This window comes from Anolis carolinensis, chromosome 3 (assembly GCF_035594765.1).
Source record: "Anolis carolinensis isolate JA03-04 chromosome 3, rAnoCar3.1.pri, whole genome shotgun sequence".
Taxonomy (NCBI): domain Eukaryota; kingdom Metazoa; phylum Chordata; class Lepidosauria; order Squamata; family Dactyloidae; genus Anolis; species Anolis carolinensis.
Window position 1 is genome coordinate 88253705 of NC_085843.1, and position 19961 is coordinate 88273665.

General features: G+C 37.3%; 1 protein-coding gene and 1 long non-coding RNA gene across 2 annotated transcripts in view; one reads left to right on the forward strand and one right to left on the reverse strand.

Annotated features, from left to right (window-relative positions):
* Nucleotides 1-6957, forward strand: part of tmem47 (transmembrane protein 47) — a 55129-nt gene extending 48172 nt beyond the window's left edge. Inside the window, exon 3 of the mRNA XM_003218915.4 lies at nucleotides 920-6957. Coding sequence (XP_003218963.1) covers nucleotides 920-1098 — 179 coding nt within the window. The 3' untranslated portion in view covers nucleotides 1099-6957. The remainder of the gene's footprint in view (nucleotides 1-919) is intronic.
* An 8389-nt stretch (nucleotides 6958-15346) lies between these two features.
* Nucleotides 15347-16469, reverse strand: LOC134297495 (uncharacterized). The gene is made up of 2 exons (XR_010004253.1): nucleotides 15926-16469; nucleotides 15347-15840 (listed from the first exon to the last, which is right to left on the reverse strand). It is a non-coding gene; the product is annotated as an uncharacterized LOC134297495 (long non-coding RNA).
* Nucleotides 16470-19961: the final 3492 nt, after the last annotated feature.

Below are 19961 nucleotides of genomic sequence, written 5' to 3' on the forward strand. Positions count from 1 at the left end.
TAGATGAAGTGACACAGAGTAAACCCTCTTTTCTCTGACACCATCCCTTCCCACAGTCTTGGCATATAGAGCAGCCAACTTTCCTACTTACAATACTTCAAGGATGCTGCTGCTTCAGCAGCAGCTCGATGCAACATCATTCCAGCTGGGCTTCTGCTGGGAAATAAAAACAAGATACCATCAAACTGCCTGAGCAACCCTACTATCACTCCAAGTTGCAGAAATGTTGTTATATGGCAGTAAAGGAAAGGGAATAAAGAAGCTTACAACCTGCAGCCTCAGCAGTAACATCTTTGCGATCTTCAAGTACTATTTCCACCAGTTCCCATCCAACACAATAAATATAAATCCCTGAACAAAATACTGGTTACTTTGTTAATTTTTTGTCTGCTGCAGTTATTGTTGCTGTTATTTTTTTTACCTAAACTTGATCACTTACTATGATTTAATTTATTCCATTAATGATGTCATGCTTACTGAGAAAAATGTTGTTTATTTAAAAATAAAAATAACCAACACCTTATTGAACAAGACCTTTCTTTTCATTGTGAGTGGTTTTTTATGCCCCCATTATATACCTCCCTTAGAGAATTCAGAAAGAGCTGTATATGATATTTCTAAGCATATCATATGGATATGTGGTTTCCATGTATGTAGGAAAGTAAATTCATCCTGGGTTTTAGTTCAAACTTAAATTACCCAAGGTGCTAAAACTAATTTAAAGATGTGAGTCAGCACCATATTCATAATCTGGTTTAAACCCCAGAGTGGATTCACTTCCCTATCAACATGGAAACTGCCAGTTGCCACTTCATCTAATGTATAAATGAAATGATCCTGTAAAAATAACCTGTTTTATTTCTTTTAAGGGAATTAAATAAGCTCATATTTGTTTTTCCCCCTTTTCTTTTTTCTCCAGTGGTTCTTCAAGTGTGCAGCCTCGTCCTTTACCCAATCAAGTTCATCGAAACTGTCAACTTGAGAATATACCATGAGTTCAACTGGGGCTATGGCCTAGCCTGGGGTGCAACTATATTTTCATTTGGGGGTGCCATACTTTACTGCCTGAACCCCAAGAACTATGAAGACTACTATTGAAGGAAGCTACTTTTTTAAAACAAAAAAAAAACAAACAAAAGGAAATGAATAACACAAAGATTGTTATGTCTTTTCTAACTTGGTGTTTTTAGAACTTTTGTAGAGTGTCAGTCTGCTATATTGATTTACGAACTTTTACCTTTTGGCTACAACTACTGCAAGTAGCTTTTTAACATCCTGTTAAATGAATAACAAAAATCAGTCCATAGGCAACTTTGTAAGCTGCTGATACACTATCTTTGGTAAGGGAAGATCAGCACCATTGATGGATCCAGATGGCCTCAGCCTTCATGAGAAAATTAAATGGAATGAAAAGTGGGCTACCTGCATTGGCTGTAGCCTTCAGAGGAGTTGCTGGGACAAGAGTCATGTAGAAACTTGTTTATATTACATATGATCCAAATGTTCTAGAGAGTCATCAGTCTCTGCTTCCATGTTGTATTGGCTCCCAGGGATTCTTGTTGAAATAAACCTCTAAGCAGCCCAGATGCAGAGAAGAGTGAAGATAAATATTTAATATGTACACTCAGCAATTTCCTGGCAAGAGAAGTTGGCAGTCCACATTTTCCAGCCATTGGTGGTATAACAGGAAGTCAAAACATGGAACATATTCTTCTAATTATGTGGTTGGACATTATGTCTCAGATGTAACCAAGTATTGAAAATAACATGAAGAATCACACTGAATCTGTTAACTCCTTCAAGAGAATAAAAAGAGTGAGAGACATGCATGTGCTGCATTTCCTAGAGCATATTTTGATTTCAAAACACTGCGGCAATTTTTTCATAAGCAACATTCCCACTATTTTTATAGAAGATGTTTATTGGTTATTACTATAAAGATAAAAGTATAGAGAAAACATACGATATTCTGAACAAATCCTATATTAGTTATAGTAAGTAAGAATCTAAATTTTCACAAGTCTTCTCTGTGTACTGAGTTGGCTTGAAATATTTTGGAGAATCCCTTCCTATAATATATTGCATCTCATATTGCTTAATCTAAACCCTGGTGTGCCATCTGCTAAAACTGTAGATAAGAGTGAATTGTGGCTTTATTCCTGCAAAGCTAGAAAACATGGCATCGATTGCCTTTGGATATTATGCCAAATTATGGTGGGAAGAGGCATAGTTAGCCTCATGCTTTCAGTGTCTCACCCACTCCCTTTTTGTCTGGAACAACTGTAAGGTACAAATGAGAAAGTTTCAGTTCTAGGTTCTTTCTTTCTTTCTTTCTTTCTTTCTTTCTTTCTTTCTTTCTTTCTTTCTTTCACCAAACCCGAAAAGCTTTAGTTAAACATTGTTGGAAATAAGCCAACAGTAAATTGTGGAGCTAGTTGATTTCAAGAAATTATAGTCAAATTTAACCACAGTTTGGATCCTAGATGTAATATCAAAAATTGAAGCAAAGGTTCATTGTAGTTAGAATGCAGAAGGCATACAAAGTGAAAGTTCACAGAGGCAGGAGAAAACCCACAGTTTATCATGATGCCAAACACAGCCAATGTTTCATTTTGAAATAAGCATCGCACTAGTGATGCAGATGAATATAAAAAACAATGTAAGTACTTCTTTGTATTATTTTTTTAATGGATGCATTCATAAATATTAATATGTTAAGATGACTTAAAAGAAGACAGCTCTAATTTCTAGAAAATACATTGTTTTTGAGGTTGGGAGTTGTGTCCATTTGAAAAATTCCTGTTTAGATTTGATTTTTTTTTTAAAAAAAAAAATCCTTTCTATGAGGTGACTAGCAGGGAACTAATTAGGAAAATTAGACATTTTTATCAGGGTAGTATAAAATGATAATATTTTATCCTTTTAGCAGAATGGATTAGCTAACACTTTTTGCGTTTTTTATTTATTACTTCTTGAAATTGTGCAAAAACTATGTGAAGTCTTTAAGACTATATTTTAAATGGCTATATAAACTTTAAGATTTATTTCTGTTTATATCATTTTTGTTGGATGTTTTCAATTTATTCTGAAAAAGAATTGTATAGTGTATACTGTTCTAATATACAAATTTAGAAACAGTTATTTTTGCTACATGGAAATTAAAATTGTATCCTCCAAGAGCATAATATTCATAATGATAAAACTACTGCTCAGAATTGATACTCTACATTTATATTTCTTAAAACCGAGACCTCAAAAGTATATTTAATTAACACAGATCACACAGACATAGAGAGGCAGAGTATTCTGCAGAATATCACACAATATAGAAAGTTATACGTATTATACATTACCAGAAATCAAGGTATTTTTTTTAAACCTAGAATCTGGTTTCTGATCTTTTACAAAAGACATTTTCTAGATACAAATACTTTCAATACATCCAAACTTGGGTGCTGTATGTGAATTCTGGGTAGTAGTAACTACTTAAACATTCAGTGTAACTGGAAATTATGTATAAGATCTCAACAGATTTTTCATGCTATCCCCACTTCTTTTTTTCTCCCCAACCTAAATATACCATCCATGGTGATAGATGCTGGTAGCCTCTGCCAAGGCAAAACAAATTTAATTCAGTTCAATGCCATTTCATTTCTTTAAATAGGTAAGAAACACACGGCATTGCCAAAAGTGAAGAGGGCCACATGTTGATCACCTCTACTCTTTTGAGATACAGAACATATGCCATCTACTCACCTATAGAAAAGCATGATAACCATATCTAAGTAACTAGAGCAGATGTGGTCCATCCGATGCAATTTTTTGAATCAGCACCTCAAATAAGCCCAGGAACAGGCCTAAAAACTAAGACACCAATCATAATAATGACAATAATAATAATAGTTTGGGTTATGTTATTATAAAGATATGGCATGGGGTTCTGGCATTGCAGGAATGTTAAGCCCTTTATCCGATATGCATGGATGTCATTGCAAAGTTTGAAATTTGAACCAGTGTTAAAAGCAGTCATGACAATGTTAACAATTATGACACACACTCCAGTCTAAAGTAGGAGTTATTGCCTTCTTATTGTGTACACTTATATGCATTTAAAGGAATAGTGAGAATGCCTCGGTATGAAGAAAGGCCCAGGTTCCACCTTGAACAGTACCAGTTAATAGTGGTCGGGAAAAACTGAGGAAGCTTCTTCCAGAGCAGATAATACTGGACTAGATAAACCAATAGCACTTCTCAAATGCCATGCCACTGATCTCTTGTTTAGTGACAAGGAAACAAGCAACTGGGTAAACAAAGCCAACTCTGTGGCATAATTTAGAGCCATTAATCCACATGCTCTTTCTAGATGTGTGACAGAGATTGCTTTTAGTGAATTTCCCCTTCATTGACAGGTTTTCTGCCTTAGTTTTTCAGTATTACAGATTCTTTTGGAAGAAAATAGAAGTGATAGTTGCTGAATTCGTATCATTAATTATACCAGAGAGGAAGAGTGGTTATAAGATGAAGCTGATATACACTCAGTTTGCAATTTAGGGACAAGTTTCTTGGGCCAAAATTCCCAAGATTAATCATTGATTCTTTTAGTGACCCCCAGTAAAGCCAGTGACACACAACTCCCCAGCCTCAAAATGATGGCCTTTTAGTAAGGTCCTAATCAGTCAAGCTGGATTCAGTGGAATTTCCTGAAGTCAGTATATTTTAGACCTTTGTATTTTCATATTTCACACCATGAAGCCAAAGCAGAAATAGATTATTGTTTTCACCATATGAGGGACTCAAATAGGCCCAACTGCCTATTTCCAAATATAAACTAGATAAGATTTTGAGTGATTACTCCAGTTCTGACAGCTAGAAACAGTCCTGTTAGCAGCATCGTATTTTTATTTTTCTACAAGATTGCTGGTATACACGTAGTGGATAAAGTTTGCAGAGAAGGTACCATTATGTGGGATTCATATCGCAGCTACAAGAATTCAGTTATTATGTTATAATATTAGCTTCAAGTGATTGGAGTGGCATGAATCTTGTCTCATTCCTTACTAGTGCCTTCTCTTGCACATTGAGATGGTAACAATAAGTCTGTCATTTATTCTCTAGATTTTTCCATATCAAGAATTTGTAGAATCGGTGTGGTATTATGTAGGATAAGTCTCATCAGAACAAACATTGACCAGATTGGATGGCCTTCAGAAGCACTATGTGATGTTAATTCAGGATTGGGATTTGTCCCTTGCCCTTGTGTGAGGACTTGAGTCCACAATATGGAATTAAGTCAGGCCACATCTTCATTGAATTAATTAAAAATGCAGTGACAACAGAAAGTTTAATCCAAAATAAAGTGTGGGCTGCTAACAAATTGGAGACTATGAATTAATAACTCAATGGTTTACAAAGCACTTGGACTGGTTTTATCTTTGTAGCAAGAAGTGCAGTTTCGTTAGTATACCATCAGATATTGTTTGGTATGAGAAGGATGTTCCTGCTACTTCCTTAGAAATTACTCTCGACATGATAGAAAAGATAGTTTCCTTTCTGAATTTTTTTTTAAACATTTGCTTCAGAGACTAGTGTGTTGTCAAGTCCCACTCTCCAATTTGTAAAGGGGTTTAAACTTTTCATGTTTGGTGCAACCTTAGATGATGCAATAAGGATGTGGCCTGATTTAATTCTATGGGTCTTCATGCCAAGCTTTGCAGAAACTAGGAAGATGCAATGAGCATACCAAGTAAGGGCCTTATGTAGACCCCTAGCCAAGCTACATGAGATAGCCTTGTAATAGCTGTCCCTTTTTGAGATATTTCCTCATCTCATGAATGGGGCACAACAGCTCCTAGCATAATATTGAGAGCAATCTTATATGTATTGACACATAAAAATTATGATGACAAAATCTTACTCAGTCTATTTTTGTCATATAAATACAGATTTTGATGCCTCATTTATACATTTTTAACCTAAGTCATTCAATCAAGCATAAGATTTCAGCACTGGATTACAAGTAGGTGCAATGCAAGGCAGAAATACCTCTTTCCCTTTGAAAAATTAAACACTTAAGTTTTTTATTGTATTTGTGAAAGATCACATTTTAATGTATAATTATCATTATATTCAAGTGTTAGCACCTCAGTTGTATATGGCTTTATATCACTAACAGGATGGATTCTTACACAACACACATATTGTTTTACCTTGCAAATGTGTGTGTGCATGTACATGCATACATCCACACATGCACACGCAGAACCAAGTTGCAACCAGGGCTAGATATTTGTATTTTTAAAGCTTAAAGTATGCCGTCCGGTGCTGACAAGTATGTAGCACCCCCTTGGATTTCTTGCACAACTACGTTTAGCTTTTGTAAGCTTAACATGTAAATTTTAAAGACATAAATAAATATAGAGAGATCTATGTGTTTGAAATATAAGTGAGATATATATAAATAATTACATACATAAATATATGGATTAGCATGTAGACTGTATATTATTGAACATGCAATGAAATGACTGATAAGTGAAGTTTAATCTTATGGCTAGCAATGTAATTTATTCAGACTGTATTTTTGTACAGAACAGTGCACACTAACCTATTGCCTCTGTGTCCTCTATAATGCCTAAAACTGTGCCTAGAGATTTCATTTCTGTCTCTTGACAATGAGTAATGAAGGGTTTTCCATGCTGCTGTTGATGGGATTGGTTTCTTTTCTGTTTTTTAATTTTCCCTAAATATATGCTACATTTTATTACATGATTCATCAAACTGTTGTTCACCTTAGTCATGGTAAGTGATGTAAATGTACTCTTTTTTAAGAAAAAAGCAGCAAAATTAGTGGAGTGTTTTCCCTCTTCAGTTCACAGTTTCATTATCATTACACAACTTTCATAGCTGACATAAAGTTGTATGTTGAAAAAAATTAATAAAAATAATAATTAAAAATCCTGTTATGACTGTAAGTTACATTTTGCCTTATGTACACACTTAAATACCATCAGTATATACAGTATCACTCTGTGTGTGTGTGTGGTGGAAATTATGTCAAGCAAAGGACCAGTTTCTACTTTTTTTCTTCGGGGATATTTGAATTTGTTTGTGTTCCTTGACTGTATGAAGTTACAGACTCATGAGTTTGTTTTTAACATTGTCATTCTGGTCCTGAGGGGACTAAGAACCAACATTGTGTGCCTTAGGAAAACTTCCATGCAAGCATCCATAATATGTATGGATATCCACCGGGCAGGGTGGAATTCTTACAGGTTAGAAAATAAGTAATTCCCTCCAGTCTGTTCTACCTTTTGACTGATTGGCAGCATCTCTGTTTTTGGTGGAAGTGAACATCAGTTTGTTCACCATCATCCAATCAATCACTTATGTCAGATAGAGGTTTAAATTTGATGGAAAATAGAAATAGAATAAAGTGTCATCAGCATAGTTGAAGCGCCAGACCTGAAACCTCATGTCAACCTCTCCCAGTGGTTCCATGTAGATGTAGAATAAGGTCCTTATCCAATGCAGTGTAGGCTATGTTTCCATGCACTTCAGAAACGGAGTCCAGTGGAGGCCATGAAATGACATAAGGGCACTTCCGATGGGACTCTGTGGGACTCTCTAAAGCGCATGGAAAGGGAGCCCAGAATATGTACCTGACTCGATAACTTTAAAAAGCAGGGAAAGGATGTGGAATGGCTGGCCATTCCAGAAGTCAGACCTTGATGGGAAGGAGGAAGACAGTTCCCCCTGCTTTCCCCCACTTTCCCGCTGCTTGTGGGATGAAGTCCTTACACAGGCTAGAACACAAACATAGGCTAGAGCCAAACATAAATCCCTCAGAACTAAATTATGGGCTCACAACTTTGGAAGGAATGGAATCCCAATCCCCAGTGTATGGTTTTGAAACTCATCAAGAGATCCAGCATAAGCAATATGTTATTTCTTACCCTCCTCTTCTCAAGGCTTGAGGTAGGATAGATCACAGAGTTAAAATACAACAGATAATTTTAAAAATAGATCCATTTAAAATACATAGATTAAGAACACATGGGACTAGGGGCAGTTTGTGCAATGGGAGAGGCATCTAGCAGTAATCATTTGAAACTCTGTGCCCTACACTTTCAAGCAGAAATAGTGTTGTGATTGCAGAGATATATCGATTTGAAATTAGATCCATCATTTTGTAACACCCTGTACTTAAGCAATTGAGCCAACATATTGGAGTATTCTATACTAGCAGTGTATATATACGCTAAGATTCAAGCACTGACATCTCTGAAAGTAACACAGTTTATTCTTGTCAGATGAGACACCGTACAAAAGACTAAGGTTAACTAAAGCTGTGCCCGCAGATCATCCTTTCTGTGGTTCTCAAAGCATAGCTTCTCTAGTTGTTAATTACCTACCAATCATCTGGAACACTTATGGTTCACACATTTTTGCTATCAGGCTAGCATATTAATTGTACAATGCAAGCTGGGGAACAAAGGCTAAACTGTTCAGCTGGGAAGGGTGAAGTGTGGCTTTTTCAAGCCAAAACTAATAAAAAGCAGAAAAATGGTGCTCTTTGTTCAATAAGGGCTGTGCAGCTGACGTTAACTTTGCCAAGCATACTTTGTGACTCACAACCATTTGCCAGTCAAGGACAGAACCTTTTTTTAAAAAAGAACTTACAAAAGCAATATTTTCCCCAACTGAGATTAGATTTTCAAAAAAACATGAATGCATGTTTTCGTGTATCTGAAAACTGCTTGAAATAATAATAGGTTAAGAAACAAGGAATGCATGTTTTCATGTATCTGAAAACTGTTTGAAATAATAATAGGTTAAGAAACAAGGAATGCTAAACAAAGTTGGGACAAAGTTTAATTTTTTTTATACAAGCATAATGGATTTTTAAAAACAATCTGATACTGAATTCCTTTAAACTGCAGTTGCAACCAGAATTCGGAGAAAGAGGAGTCCAATGGACATCGAAAATGATAATAATAATAATAATAATAATAATAATAATAATAATAATAATAATAATAATAATAATAATGGATAGAGCTGAGAAAATGTGTTCAACTCTCTCTTTTTATGTACACAAGTATGTGCAAGCTCAAGAAAACAGAGAGCCATCTTGCAAGGCTGCTTTCATGTATACTTTCATTTGTCTAAAATTTAGTCAGGCTTCATTTCCAAAGAATATACCAGTCTAAAATTTTATCCAACTAAAAACTAAGTAACAAAATAAATAAAAATCTGCTATTGTTACTTCCAAGGATCAATTCTTCAACCCAAAGTAATGGATTTCTTGGAGCAATCACGGTTCTGGATCAGACTGATGTTGAATCCCTCAAAGTGGTTTTCAGGTGAATTGGACTGCTTTCCAAATTACCATAACTGTGTCCCAACTAAATCTATTTCAGTCCTGATGTAATTTTGACTTGCCTGCCAAGCACAGGATTTTTATCAAAGAGACACAATGCAGGCCTCTCCTTCTGCCACAGCAGCTGAAGGGCTGACCTCATTAGATTGCATACACTAAAGAAGGACAAAGCTGGTTTTTGTATTTTACAATAAAACACCAACACATTACACCACATTTGTCTTTCATTTTTTCAAAGATTTCCACACTAATAATTTTCTCATGTAGAGTATAAAGCAGAATCTCATTGCTTCCACTAGATGGGATCTGGTGTGGCCATTCTGCTGATGGAGCTTTTTCCCCTGGAGAAGGGGTCTGAGGTTTTTTCTACACTGCCATATAACCCAGATGTTTTTCATGTCAGGAGCAACTTGAAAAACTGCAAGTCATTTCGGGCGTGAGAGAATTGTTCTTCTGCAAGGATGTTGTCCAGGGGACTCCCAGAAGTTTGATGTTTTACCATCCTGTGGGAGGCTTCTCTTATGTCCCCACATGGGGAGCTAGAGCTGACAGACGGGAGCTCACCCTGCTCCCAGGATTCGAACCTGTTAATCAGCAATCCTGTCAGCACCAGGGTTTAACCCATTGCGCCACTGGGAAGCTCCTATAATCCAGATGATCAAAACAGATAATCCACATTATCTGATTTGAACAGGATTATATGAGTCTACACTGCTATATAATCCAGTACAAAGCAGATAATCTGGATTTCATATGGCAGTGCAGACCAGGCCCAATTCTTCTTTCCCCTGAAGTCCATTGTGCACTTTCAAAACTGGTTCCAGAGAAAGCCCAATCAATGAAACAGATTTTTAGATGGTGGAAAGGGCTTTGGAGCAGAAAGAAGATGAAGATTGTCCTCGTCAAAGTACAATATGACTTCCTAATCCACAGAGAATACATTCCTGGATTTTACATGGATACACAAAAACTGTGGATAATAGCAAATCCTACTGGAATGTAGGGCATTTTAAGAGTTGTACTGGAGGGCCTGAAATTGCTTAGTTATTATATACGTATTTTGGCAGACAGGGATAAATGAAACTACAGAAACAAATGAAAATACAGGAACCATACACTAACATACACTCTATTATGATGTTAGATTGGATTTTGGCCCCTTTGTTTTAAATATTAATCCTGTAACTTCTTTGCTGGTATATATGCACTGGATAAAGATGATTCCCCATTATATTTTAGCAGAATATTTGAAAAAGTATTTTTGCAGGAGAATAAATGAAGAAATGTTGCATGTCTAGCTATGACGGCCATAAGACAAAACAAATAATATCCCAATCAATTTTGTGATGGTATCCTTAGGCGCCTTCCACACTATCCCTGTATCCCAGGATCTGATCCCAGATTATCTTCTTATCTCAAATTATCTGGTAGTGGGAACTCATATAATCCAGTTTAAAGCAGATAATCTGGGATCAGATCCTTCTTTGTGAAAGGTCTGCTTCAAGTTAACCATATCTTATCTACATTCCTGTTTCAGTAAATCATTTGACTTCTTTATCTTCTTTCCATAGAAAATTTAATTTTTGCAAATCAACATGAAAGATTTGAAATTCTTCCAGTATCATTTGTATATCTGCAAAAGAATTGTATCCTTCAGTTTTATCCAAAGAATCATGCCTCCTTTTTGCCCTAGCCGTAGCCATTTTTCTTGTTGTCATTTACATACAAGTAAGTTTTAGCCCTTGCAAATAGGTTCTTCCAAGCTTTATATAGAGCGATATCACAGTATTAGGCCCCTTCTATTTACCTACTTATTTAGGTGATCCCACATAGCTCGAGGATGATGGTTCTCCAAGTGTAGTGTCTTGGCGGTGGATGTGTAGGTGGCTGTGTAGACCTGTTCTTGACCCTCAATGTTCTTCCACAGTGAAGACATCCGTTTTCAGACAGAAGGGAGTCCCAATCAGGGTTGGCTTGACTTGCCTTCCTTTTGGCATGTTCCTCTCTTAAGTCCTCCATTCATGCCTCTTTGAATTCTGAATCATTGTTGGTAACAGCTGACCTCCATTTAGAGCACACAAGGGCCAGGGCTTTCCAGTTCTCAGTGTCTATGCCACAGTTTTTAAGGTTGGCTTTGAGCTCATCTTTAACTCTCTTTTTCTGTCCACCAACATTACGTTTCCCATTCTTGGGTTGGGAGTATAATAACTGCTTTGGGAGACGGTGATCAGGTATTCGAACAATGTGGCCAGTCTAGCGGAGTTGATGGTGTAGGAGCATCACTTCAATGCTGGTGGTCTTTGCTTCTTCTAGCACACTGACATTTGTCTGCCTGTCTTCCCAAGAGATTTGCAGGATTTTCCAGAGGCAACACGGATGGAATCTTTCCAGGAGTTGAGTGTGACATCTGTAGATAGTCCATGTTTTGCAGGACTTTTACCATATAAAATCCAGATTATCTGATTTAAACTAGATTACATGGTAGTGTAGACTCATATAATCCAGTTCAAAGAAGATAATGTGGATTATCTGTTTTGATAATCTAGATTTTATATGACAGTGTAGAAGGAACCTCATATAATCCCGTTCAAAACAAATAATCTGGGTTCAGATCCTGGGACACAGGGCAATGTAAATCCAGCCTAACATCCTACTCCCTTTCACAGGCAATCTTGCCAAGGCTCTGCATTTTGCCTGTGACAAGCAGTTTGGATGTCTGGTTTATTTCTTGCTCTTCCTTATTCCAGGGAGATTTTTTTTTCAGCAGTCAACCCCCACTGAAAAGCCACTAGAAGCTTATTTTGTTGAGTAAGTTACAGAGCTCAGGCACAGATGTTGATCTGCCATGATATTCCAACTGGAAGTCTCAACCAACTCTTTTGAGGGGAATTTTTTTTCTTTAGCACTTGGGCATTTAGAAAAATGCCATACAAATATTTTTTCTTAAGAATGGTTGAGGAAGTGTTCAGATTACTTCCAGTTCTCTGAGCTATTTTTAATTTTGTATAAGAGAATGTTGAAGACCCACTTCCCTGTGAACTAGTGCTTCTGTCCAGAAAATTGTTGGTTTAAATAGTTGTAATTGTTTCTTCAGTTTTTCAGCATTATTGTGCTGGAATGTAAGGAAGAAGATCGTGGTAAAAATGTTTTGCAATTTAGCATACAAATTATTTTAAAATTTGACTGCCACTAAAATACCCAGTTTTCTGGTGTGGCAACAGAGAATACATTGTTTAGAGGCAGAAAGAAAACAGCAACTGGCTCCTGAAGGTGAGCGAAAAAGATATTATTTGCTCTAGAATTAAATAGTATAATGAGGTTCCAAAATATAAAGGCTGAAATTACATGGTTTCAAGATGGATAGTAAGAAAACTAATTTGCACTCAACTGCTTATTATTTTGATGCTGGATCTGAGACAGCCGGATGTGAAAAGCATTGAATCGAACACCTCATTAATATTTATTGAGCTGTTTCTATATAGTACTTGAATCAGACCAGAATGCTGTGCCTTTCTATACATTGCTGGCTTCAAAGTATGCTCAGAGAATATCAATGCAGTTCAACAGGAACTAAATATAAGAAACTTAGTTCAATGAAATAGAAATAATTCAGTTCCAATAAAGAAATGAATTAATATCAATATAACAATGCACAATGAATATTCACACATTTGCTTTCTCTAGGGGCTTGGGGATGTTTTCTGCCTTTTTTTTAAAGAGGGAGTTACTCCATTATAGACATGGAACATTTTTTAAGCAATAGAGAGTCACTCCCTGTTTTAGTAAAAAGGCCACTGGGGCCATAAAAGTTGTCCTTTGGTCATATACAATCCACAGATGTTAGTTGATGGTGCAACTCATAGCTATCACTTTCCTGTTACAATTCATTTCATACTTCATTTCTTTGTTTAAGGCAGACTCCACATATTAATTGGGAAAACACACAATTTCCCATATTGGGACATACCACAGACTGTTGCAATCAGTATTCCACAAATACTTAAAAATATTTTTTTAAAACAACCACAGAGCATTATCCTCTGTGTTACAATGTTTTTTCAGCCTCTTAGAAATATAGTGGCCTTTAACCAGTTAATGCCCCAAACTGGAATAGGTCCATTGCATTCATGCAAACATGGTAAGCCAACACTTATGTAAATGCTATTGACTCAATGGGCCTGCTCTAACAATTGGACTTAGGCAAATGTATCCAGTATTGTAGATATGTGTATAGTATCTCCATTCACTGAAGTCCAAGTAGAGAAGGGAATCTGTGTTCAAAAGTGCAACTTGATTTTTTCCCTTTTCCTTTGTATAGGAGTAGGGAACATTTCCAGCCTTGCATGGATGCTGTGTTCATGAAGAAAGCTGAATTAACAGATTCATCTCCTCTTAATATTGATGTCTGACGCATGGGATACATCTGTTCCAACACCTTATGAATTACCTCTGTGAGACATGATCCTCTGATTCTCCATATGATTTATGGTACCTACTGTGTTTATTTTAAATCAATGTTTAATGCTACTGGCATAGCAAGAAATCTATGGGCTTGAAATCTGTATGTACAGCTGTTACCTAGCTGGTAGTGCTGCTATTTCACCACAAAGGAACTTACAGCTGCTATACGAAGTCAGTTTTTGCTTGGAACAATATTTAACTCTTTGCTCACCATTTTTAAAAATAAAATCATTTTTGATTTTGAGCCATACATCAGCATTTTTCCAAAAGGTGGAACTATATACTGCAATAACATTGAATTCACTTGCGACATTATCCCATGGATGAGAGGGAAGGCGGGGGGAGTAGGGGAAAGTGTCCTGAAGAGTGGGAACCCATTTTACCCCACCAAGGTCCATTTTCAGGAATGGCCAGCCATCCCAAGATGTTCTTCTTCCAGCTTTCCTTTGCTTCCTTCAATCGGGAGTTGGGGAACACCCAACTCTGAAAGTGGAGTCTTCTTACTATCTTCTTATGCTAGCAAGATGGATTCCCATGGGCAGCCACCCAATGTGCCTGTGTGTCTTGGGATGGCCTTCGTGGGACTCTGTTTTTCTCAGTGTATGAAGGCTGTAAGAAAACGTTGGAAGGTTATGGTGGGATAACATCCATAGATAAAGAAAATGTTTTGAATTATATGTGTTGGGGACCAGTACAAGTTTGGAAGATATATTGGAAGTATGAATAATCACTTTAGGAATGTTTGTTCAATAACAGCAAGTGAAAGCAGTTCCTTCAAAGAAATGCCAATGCTTGTGCAGTTATATTCATTCATCACAACAATTTTAGCCATGCACAACAGCTTGTGTCACAGGGTGGAGTCTTACATCAAAAGACACGCTCAGTCCATTCAACATTTACATATGTCATCATGAGCATTATGAAAATGTAGAAAAGGCTACTTCTTTGCATATGCCTCTTCTGCTGGTTCAGGGTGATAGACTTTCCAATATATTATAGAGGATTTTTTATACTGATGCTGTAGTACAATTGCAACCTTCATCTGAAAATCACAGCAGGCTTTAATAAATGGTGCATTGTTTGGTGACAAAATGGGATTCTGTTTCTTACAAAGACCTTAACTTTCCTTTCTAGATTTGTTAGAAAAGTAACAAGAGGCAGTTAAGTTATTAGGGATTTTTTATCTTTTAAAAAGCATTCTTCCCCTTGTTTCAAAAATAGATTTTCCTTTGTGTTTGAGTCATGTTTGCTTTCATTGCTATCAAATTTATACTTTTATTGTTTCTTTTTCTCTATATACATTACAATTCCTTCATATTTTTTTCTGATGGCAAATATTTGTGTTTTTCTTTTGCATCAACTCCAGTTGCTAGGCCAGAAGTCCTCAAACCTTTTAAGCAGAGGGTCAGTTCATGGTCCCTCAAATTGTTGGGGGCCCAGGCTATACTTTGGGGGGGGGAATGAACAAATTCCAATGCAGACTGTCAAGAACAGAACGCCACAAGATCAAAGATAACAGAGTTTATTGGATTTACAGAACTCAAAATGCCCGTAAAAGACAAGGGCTAGGCAATATTAGCCTCAAAAAGCAAAAAGGGGCAAGAAAAACATTCAAAAGATAAACCGGATTAAACCGGAGTTTAATCCGGGTAAAATCAAAACAGCTTGCTTCAGCTTGGGAACAAACAAAACAGAAGCTGGGAAACAAAGAGTTCAAAAGAATGTAACTAATTGGCAGCAGATGCCTCTCTGCTGCCAGTACTATGTTTTGAGTAACTTAGAAGTCACTCCTACACACAGCAGGCAAATTTCCAATACAAACACAACAGCCGAGGATTGAAGCAGTAGAGTAGTCCCAGTTCTTTCCGAAGGTCGATAGGCAGAAGCAGACGTTTGCAGTTTTCCCAAGTCCAGTAGGAGAATCCGAGCCCGTAGTCAGTTCAGTCCGTAAATCCAGAGTAGCAGATGGCGTCCGTCAAGAAGACGACGGAAGGTCAAAGCTATTGAGATTAAGCAGAGGTTTGCACAAACAAAAGCCCACACAATTCCTCCCGCCGTCTGAACCCAAATTCCAAAACAACTTACGTAATCAGCACACGAAACACACCCGTCTTCAGGAAAACGTCCCACACAGATCCCAAGCGTTTGTCCAGATTACCTTGCCCAACGCAATTTGCTATTGCTCCCAAGCCCCATTTTATGCCAGTTACAATTCCTCATCACTATCAGCTGTTCTCCTTAACCCGGGCGTTTCCTCATCACTTTCCTCATCAGAACTGGAACACCTCTGACTACGCCCCACAGCATCCCCAGCTGTGGATCCCGTCCCATCCCTCCAGCTTGTCCATGGGTCTAGTCCTGAAGGTCCCCAATCATCTTCCATCCCATCATTGCCAGTGGCACCCAATTCCTCCCTTACCCGAGTCCAATCCATCTCATCCTCTTCTGAGCTAACCAGCTCTTCCTCCATTCTCTCTGTAAACCCCTCAAAAGACTCTTCGTCAGATGGTTCTGCAAAGATATCTCGCAGCCTCTTTCTTTCTCGCTCCTCGAGAGTATCTGACTCTCGAGGAGTCTTACGCCCACGTCTGCCAGTAGCAGAGCCATGAGGCTCAATCATAACACAGACTGCATATATAGTTCAAAAGAACATGAAAGGACTATTCAATATTTAAAATGAAGAACAATTTTAACCAACATAAACTTATTAGTATTCCAATGGGAAGTGTGGCCTGCTTTTGGCTGCTGAGATAGTCAAGTTAATTAAGATTGTTGTTGTTGTTGTGTGCCTTCAAGTCGTTTCAGACTTAGGGCAACCCTAAATCTAAAGTGTAGGCTGGGGGCCAGGTAAATGACCCTGGAGGGTTGCAGCTAGCCCACAGGCCTTAGTTTTGGGATTCCTGTGTTAAACCAACTGAATTAAAAGTCAAAAATGTTATTGAATATGAGCCTGCCCAAAATTTAAGTTTTTTAAAGAAACACTTTAACTCCCTTGCTTGCTCAGGAAGATATGACTGATAGAAAGGAGAGAGACTTCTTGATGGCTGCTCTCAGGCTTTAGGACTTCCTTGCTAGTGAGCCACAATGGGTTGCTGCTTTCTTCCCTTCCAATGAAATCATTACATTACACTAGCACAATGGCAAATAACACTACTTTTAGTGTATCACATTGCCCAATGATAACTCAGTGATTCCTAGATTCATGGATTGAACTGAATTATTGATTGTCAAAAACACCCACTGGTAACATCTGGTAGATTGTAAAACCAAGGAGGAGGAGGAAATGGTTAAGCTTTATTGATAATCTTACATACATTCCAGCACCATCCAAGAGAGCCAAAGAAGACCTTCAGATCATGGGGGGGAGGGGCGGCCTGCTGGCCAGCCTAGTAGGGTGCATCCAAATGCTGTTTTATGTTTTAATATGATAATGGTTTTAAATTGTATTTATATGTTTATTGTTTCTATTATTTTATGTTTTTTATTTGCTTTGTATAATGAGGCATTGAATTTTTGCATAAATGTATGTTGTATGCCACTCTGAGTACTCTGCGGGGTGAGAAGAGCGGGATATAAATGAAGTTAATAATAATAATAATTCCATTGATTCAGGGGTAGTCCCTGCTGTAGTCTGAATTAGCATTAATACATGGGTGTAAGTCAGACTGATGTGTTTCTGAATAATCAGAAAAACCAGAAAACAAAACAGAGCTTTGGGACAGCATTTAAAATTAATATTTTATGTGGATATTTTATGTAAATATATGCAAACTTGATCTTTTCTCCTCCAAGAACTGGCAGTTTGGGATTTATTGTGTTTATTACCACTGCTCCAACAGCCTTGCAAGCAGCGTTCAACTTCCAACTATTTTTAACACATCACTCTACATTTAACTGGCATGTCTACCTTAAAATATAACAGTGTTGTGAGATGTGAGTAAAAGTTGACAAGATTTCAGAGTGCAATTGAGGTGCACTTGTCGTTTCTTCACATGAACTAATAGGGTCTTTTAAGAAACTCCAATTATACTGTCAATGGGAGCATTCAAAGCAATCCTGGTGCAACTTAAGCTTGTCTATTCATGGAGATTCCCTGTCAATTCACAGTTAATTTGTTCTATTATAAGATGAACACGGTTTTTCTCTTAAAATACCTTTAGCAACATTTTGTAAGGAAGAGGTTGATATAATGAATTTTTCTATCTCAAAGATAGATTTATTATTTACTAGTGAAAGTATGTGACCTTGACCTGTATTTTTAATTTGCCCCACCTCAGTGCTCTCCCAAACTCCAGGGTCTCACAACTGGGGAGGGAATGAGGGTATTGCCCCCAAAGAAGAATTCTGCTTCTCTTAATGGAATTGTCCTTCAGTCCCCAAATGTATATAAAACCTATAATGGGGTTTTCTTGGCAAGATTTGTTCAGACGGAGTGGCTTTTGCCTTCTTCCTTTGAGGCTGGGTCCGAGACCATGCAGGTGGGTTTCCATTTCTGAGCGGGGATTTGAACCTTGGCTTCCTTGAGATCTAGTCCAACTCTCAAACCATTACACGTTTCCCCATATTGGAACACATTGTGGAAGGGGGGGGGGCTTGGAGGCCAGAATGGATAAATAGCATTTTAATGGGACATCTGTTTTGAGATAAGAGTGTTTTGAGTTAAGAGCTCAGTCACTGAATGAATGACATTCTTAAGCCAAGATATCACTGTATTTGTGGTGTCTAAGTCTTTCATGGCCAGAATCATTGAGTTGCTGTGAGTTTTCCAGGCTGTATGGCCATGTCCAGAAGCATTCTCTCCTGACGTTTCACTCACATCTATGGCAGGCATCCTCAGAGATCGTGAGGTCTGTTGGAAACTAGGCAAGTGGGGTTATATATCTGTGGAATGTTCAGGGTGGGAGAAAGAACTCGTGTCTGTGGCAAGTGTGAATGTTGCAATTGACCACCTTGATTAGCATTGAATAGCCTTACAGCTTCAAAGTCTTGCAACTTCAAAGCCAGGCAGGAAGCAGCCAGATTTTGAGGCTGCAAGGCTGTTCAGTGCTAATCAAGGTGGCCAATTGCAACATTCACACTTGCCTCAAACGGACAAGAGTTCTTTCTCCCACCCTGAACATTCCACAGATATATAACCCCACTTGCTTAGTTTCCATAAGTTAAAAGGAAACCTGGGCCAAGTAACAACTCATAAGTCAAAAAGCTCATTAGTAGGGATTCTCGTAAGTAGGGGTTCCACAGTAAAACAGTAAAACTGTCTATGTCACAATACAGACTCCTCTGAGTTCCTGAAGGAGTGGATTAAGGAAGATCAGGTAGGATTCTTGCCAGGGAGACAATTGAAGGATAACGTAAGGGAAATTATAAACATAATAGAATATTATGAAAAAACAAACAAAGATGAAATAGCATTGTTGGCAATTGATATGGAGAAAGTTTTTGACAGCCTAAATTGGGATTTTTAAAAATTATTAATTAAAGAATTAGACATGGGTTTTAAATTTGGTAATGCGATTAATAGAATATATGACAAACAAGAAGCAAAAATTAAGATAAATACACTGAATTCAAAACCTATCAAAATTACAAAAGGAACCAGGCAAGGCTGCCCACTCTCCCCGCTGTTATTTATTTTTGCATTAGAAATACTACTGAACACCATTACGGAAGATCAAGAGCTGAAAGGAGCAAAAATAAAGAAAGAAAATTATAAGATTAGGGCATATGCAGATGACCTGATCTGCATAATAGAAGAACCAACAAAAACAATTAGGAAATGGCTAGATAAAATAGAAAATTTTGGGAAGATATCAGGACTTAAAGTAAATCTAGATAAAACTATGCTGCTAACGAAAAATATGACCAAGGACAGACAAGACAAATTGACAGATATATCAAGCATCCAAATTAGAAAGAAGATCCATTACTTAGGGATAATTTTAACAGCAAAAAATTCACAATTGATAGAGAACAACTATGACCCAAAATGGAAAGAAATTAAAAAAGATCTAGATAATTGGAATAAACTCAAAATTTCACTACTGGGGAGAGTAGCAATAATTAAAATGTCAATCTTGCCAAAAATGCTATTTCTTTTTCAAAATATTCCGCTAATTAGAAG